Source organism: Solanum dulcamara, chromosome 4, assembly GCF_947179165.1.
Source record: "Solanum dulcamara chromosome 4, daSolDulc1.2, whole genome shotgun sequence".
NCBI lineage: Eukaryota > Viridiplantae > Streptophyta > Magnoliopsida > Solanales > Solanaceae > Solanum > Solanum dulcamara.
The window spans coordinates 63,122,089-63,125,348 of NC_077240.1; the positions used below are offsets into that span (position 1 = coordinate 63,122,089).

The following is a 3,260-nucleotide window of genomic DNA, read 5'->3' on the forward strand; positions in this document are numbered from 1 at the left end:
TGGCCAAGGTTGTAGCGGTTTGTGATTGGGTTAGGCCTACTTTGGTTACCAAGATTCAGAGTTTTATTAGGTTGGCAGGCTATTATCGGTGGTATATTCAGAGTTTCTCTTCTATTGCGGCCTTTTTTGACTAGGATAACTCAAAATATTGTAGTATTTCAGTGGACTAATGAGTGCGAGGCAAGTTTTCAAAATATCAAGAAGTTATTGACTTCAACACCTATTCTAGCTTTACCCAAGGGGGTGTGGTCTTTATTATATTTTCTGATGCTTTGAGTGTTGGTTTGGGTGGTGTCTTGATATAGAAGAGGAGAGTTATAGCCTATGTTTCTCAACAACTAAAGATATATGAAAATAACTACCCTACTCACGACTTGGAGTTAGTAGTGGTGGTGTTAATTTTGAAGTTGTGTAGGCACTATCTCTATGGTGAGCATTGTGAGGTCTTCACCGATCACTATAGCCTTAAGTATGTATTTTCTCAGCTGAATTTGAACATGAGGCAGTGTAGGTGGTTGGAGCTTTTGAAAGACTATGACATCACCATTCTTTATCATCCGGGCAAGGCTAATATGGTAGCGGATGCTTTGAGTCAAAAAACACTTAGTATGGGTAGTTTTCCCATTCTTAAGGCAGATGAGAGACCTTTGGATTTGGTGGTTCAGTCATTGTCTTTACAGTTGGCCCGACTAGATATTTCTACACCTCATAACATTTTGGACTTTGTGGAAGGTAGGTCTACTTTGATGGACCATATTAGTGCACACCAATTTAATGATGACAAGTTGTAGACTATTGGAGACAAAGTGTTGAGCGGTGAAGTTAAATCAATCTCTCTTGATCCCAAGGGAGTTTTGAGGATTAGTAGACGTATTTGTGTGCCCAAGGTTGGTAACTAAGTACATATGATATTGTATGAGACTCATTGTTCCAAGTACTCTATTCATCCAGGAGAAAAAAGATGTTTCATGACTTGAAACAACACTATTGGTGGTGTGGCATGAAGAGAGACATTGTTGATTTGTGGCTAAGTGCCTAAACTGCCAACAAGTAAAGTATGAGCATCAGAAACAGAGTGTTCGTATGCAAAGGATGCTCATTCTTGAGTGAAAATGAGAGCATATTACCATGGACTTCGTGATGGGGTTACACTTGACTTTGGGTAAGCATGATTCGGTTTAGGTGATTATGGATAGATTTACCAAATCATCTTATTTCATTTTAGTGAAGTCTAGTTACGATGCAAAGAAGTTGGCAAGGATCTACATTAGTGAGATAGTGCGGTTACATGGAGTGCCTATTTCTATTATGTCTAGTAGAGGTACGGTGTTTACCTTATATTTCTAGACCTCTATGCAGGAGCAAATAGGTACCAAGCGTGAGTTGAGCACAACTTTTCATCCTCAGACCGATGGTCACTCGGAGAAGACTATTCAGGTAATTGAAGACAAGCTCTAAGCATGTGTCATGGACTTTGGTGGTCATTGAGATCAGTCTCTTCCTCTTACTGAGTTTGCATATAACATTTGTTACCATTCTAGTATCTAGATAGCGTCATTTATGGCCTTATATGGGAGGAGGTGTAGATCTCTCGTGGGATGTCTTGACTCATTTGGGGTATGACCTTGGGGTACTACTTTGACGAGAGATGCCATGGATAGAGTAAAAATGATTCAACAGTGCCTAGTGACTACCCAGAGTATGAAGAAGAGTTATGTTGATAGGCGTGTTCGTGAGGTGTCATTTCCTATTGGTGAGCGAGTGTTGCTTAAGGTGTCGCCCACTAAGGATGTGATGAGATTTGGGATGAAAAGAAAGCACATTTCGAGGTTTATTGTCATTTTTGAGGTGTTAGAAAAGTATGGAGAGGTGGATTATAAGTTGACCTTATCCATAAACCTTTTAGTTGTTCCTCTTGTGTTTCATGTATCGATGCTTAAGCGGTACCATCACGATGACTCTCATGTGATTCAATGGGACTCAATTTCTTTTGATCAGGATTTGTCTTTTGAGGAGGAGCCTATTGCTATCTTGGATAGATAGAATAGACAATTGGTATAAAAGCATATTGATTAAGTAAAAGTGCAGTAGAGGCACCGTCCTGTTGAGAAGGCTACATGGGAGGTGAATTCTGACATGCGTCATAGATATCCTCATCTTTTCGCCCCTATAGATGATTTACATTACCTTTCATTCGAGGACGAACGTGTATTTTAGTAGTGGATGATGTAATGTCCCAGACTCAATGGAGATGTAAAAACTTTCAATCGAGATGGTCTCAACAAAAAATGGGTCCCACATCTAAGCGTTGCTTTTAGCCAAATTCTACAAAGGTCTCGAGAGGAGCCTGAAAATATATTGTCCCAATTGTTGAGAAACTATTTTTTTGTGAGAAATGACCATTTTTCCATTTCTCATAGTGTTTTCATGCATTGTCTATGATATGGGGATGGTTGGCACAACTCCCATTGTGATCAGGTGGGATTTTGGCGATTTGAGGCCTTGAGTAGGAAGTTTCATTTATAGGATTGACTTTAATCAACATTTTGATATCTGAGCATCGAATGGGAATTCTGCCAGATCTATTGCATCTAAAACATTGAGTATGGACTAGTTCAGTATTGAATTAGAGCTCCAGCACCTAACTTTTCATTTTGGGAAAATAGGCTAAAGCTAAAGTTTTAGGCATAAAAGAGGTAAGAGAGGGTAATTTCATCATAAAGACCTTTTTTTGTGAAATCCAACGAATGTCCAATTAGGGGTAGTAGCATATCCGATTTATTCTTATCGGACATTGAATGATTTCTAAAGGTCCAATTAAAGTATTTTTGGACTTGGAAAATCTACAGTTTCTGGTTTTCTGGTGCAGGTCACTTTGTTCTTTGCCACCGCGAAGATAGCCACGTTATCGCGGCCTTTTCGATTTTAAAGTTGTTTTTGGACGATTTTGACCCTGATTCTAAAACCTATCAACATAGTTATCATTAGTTTCCTTTTGATGAACTCTTATCATTCTTGATAGTAGGTAATCATTTCAGAGTCGATACTTGTGGGTTGAGCTCCGGTTGGATCATCCGTGCGAAGTCTCGGCATTCGACGTAGGTTTGACTATCCTTCTTTGTCTCTAGGATTGGGTAATTGTCAATCTTATGCTATAGACTTTGGGATGGGATTGTTGTGTGATTTAGGGCAATTAATTTATATTGTAATGCCCTTGTGGGGGCTTATTTGTATTGTGTAGCCCATGTGGGGTCCTTATT

The 3,260-nt window shown here is 39.2% G+C and overlaps 1 protein-coding gene across 1 annotated transcript; it reads left to right on the forward strand.

Annotated features, from left to right (window-relative positions):
- The first annotated feature begins 1,668 nt into the window (after positions 1 to 1,668).
- LOC129884299 (uncharacterized) lies at positions 1,669 to 2,043 on the forward strand. Its single transcript, XM_055958619.1, has one exon. It carries the CDS (start codon positions 1,669 to 1,671, stop codon positions 2,041 to 2,043), a length of 375 nt encoding a protein of 124 aa, XP_055814594.1.
- The last annotated feature ends 1,217 nt before the right edge of the window (positions 2,044 to 3,260 follow it).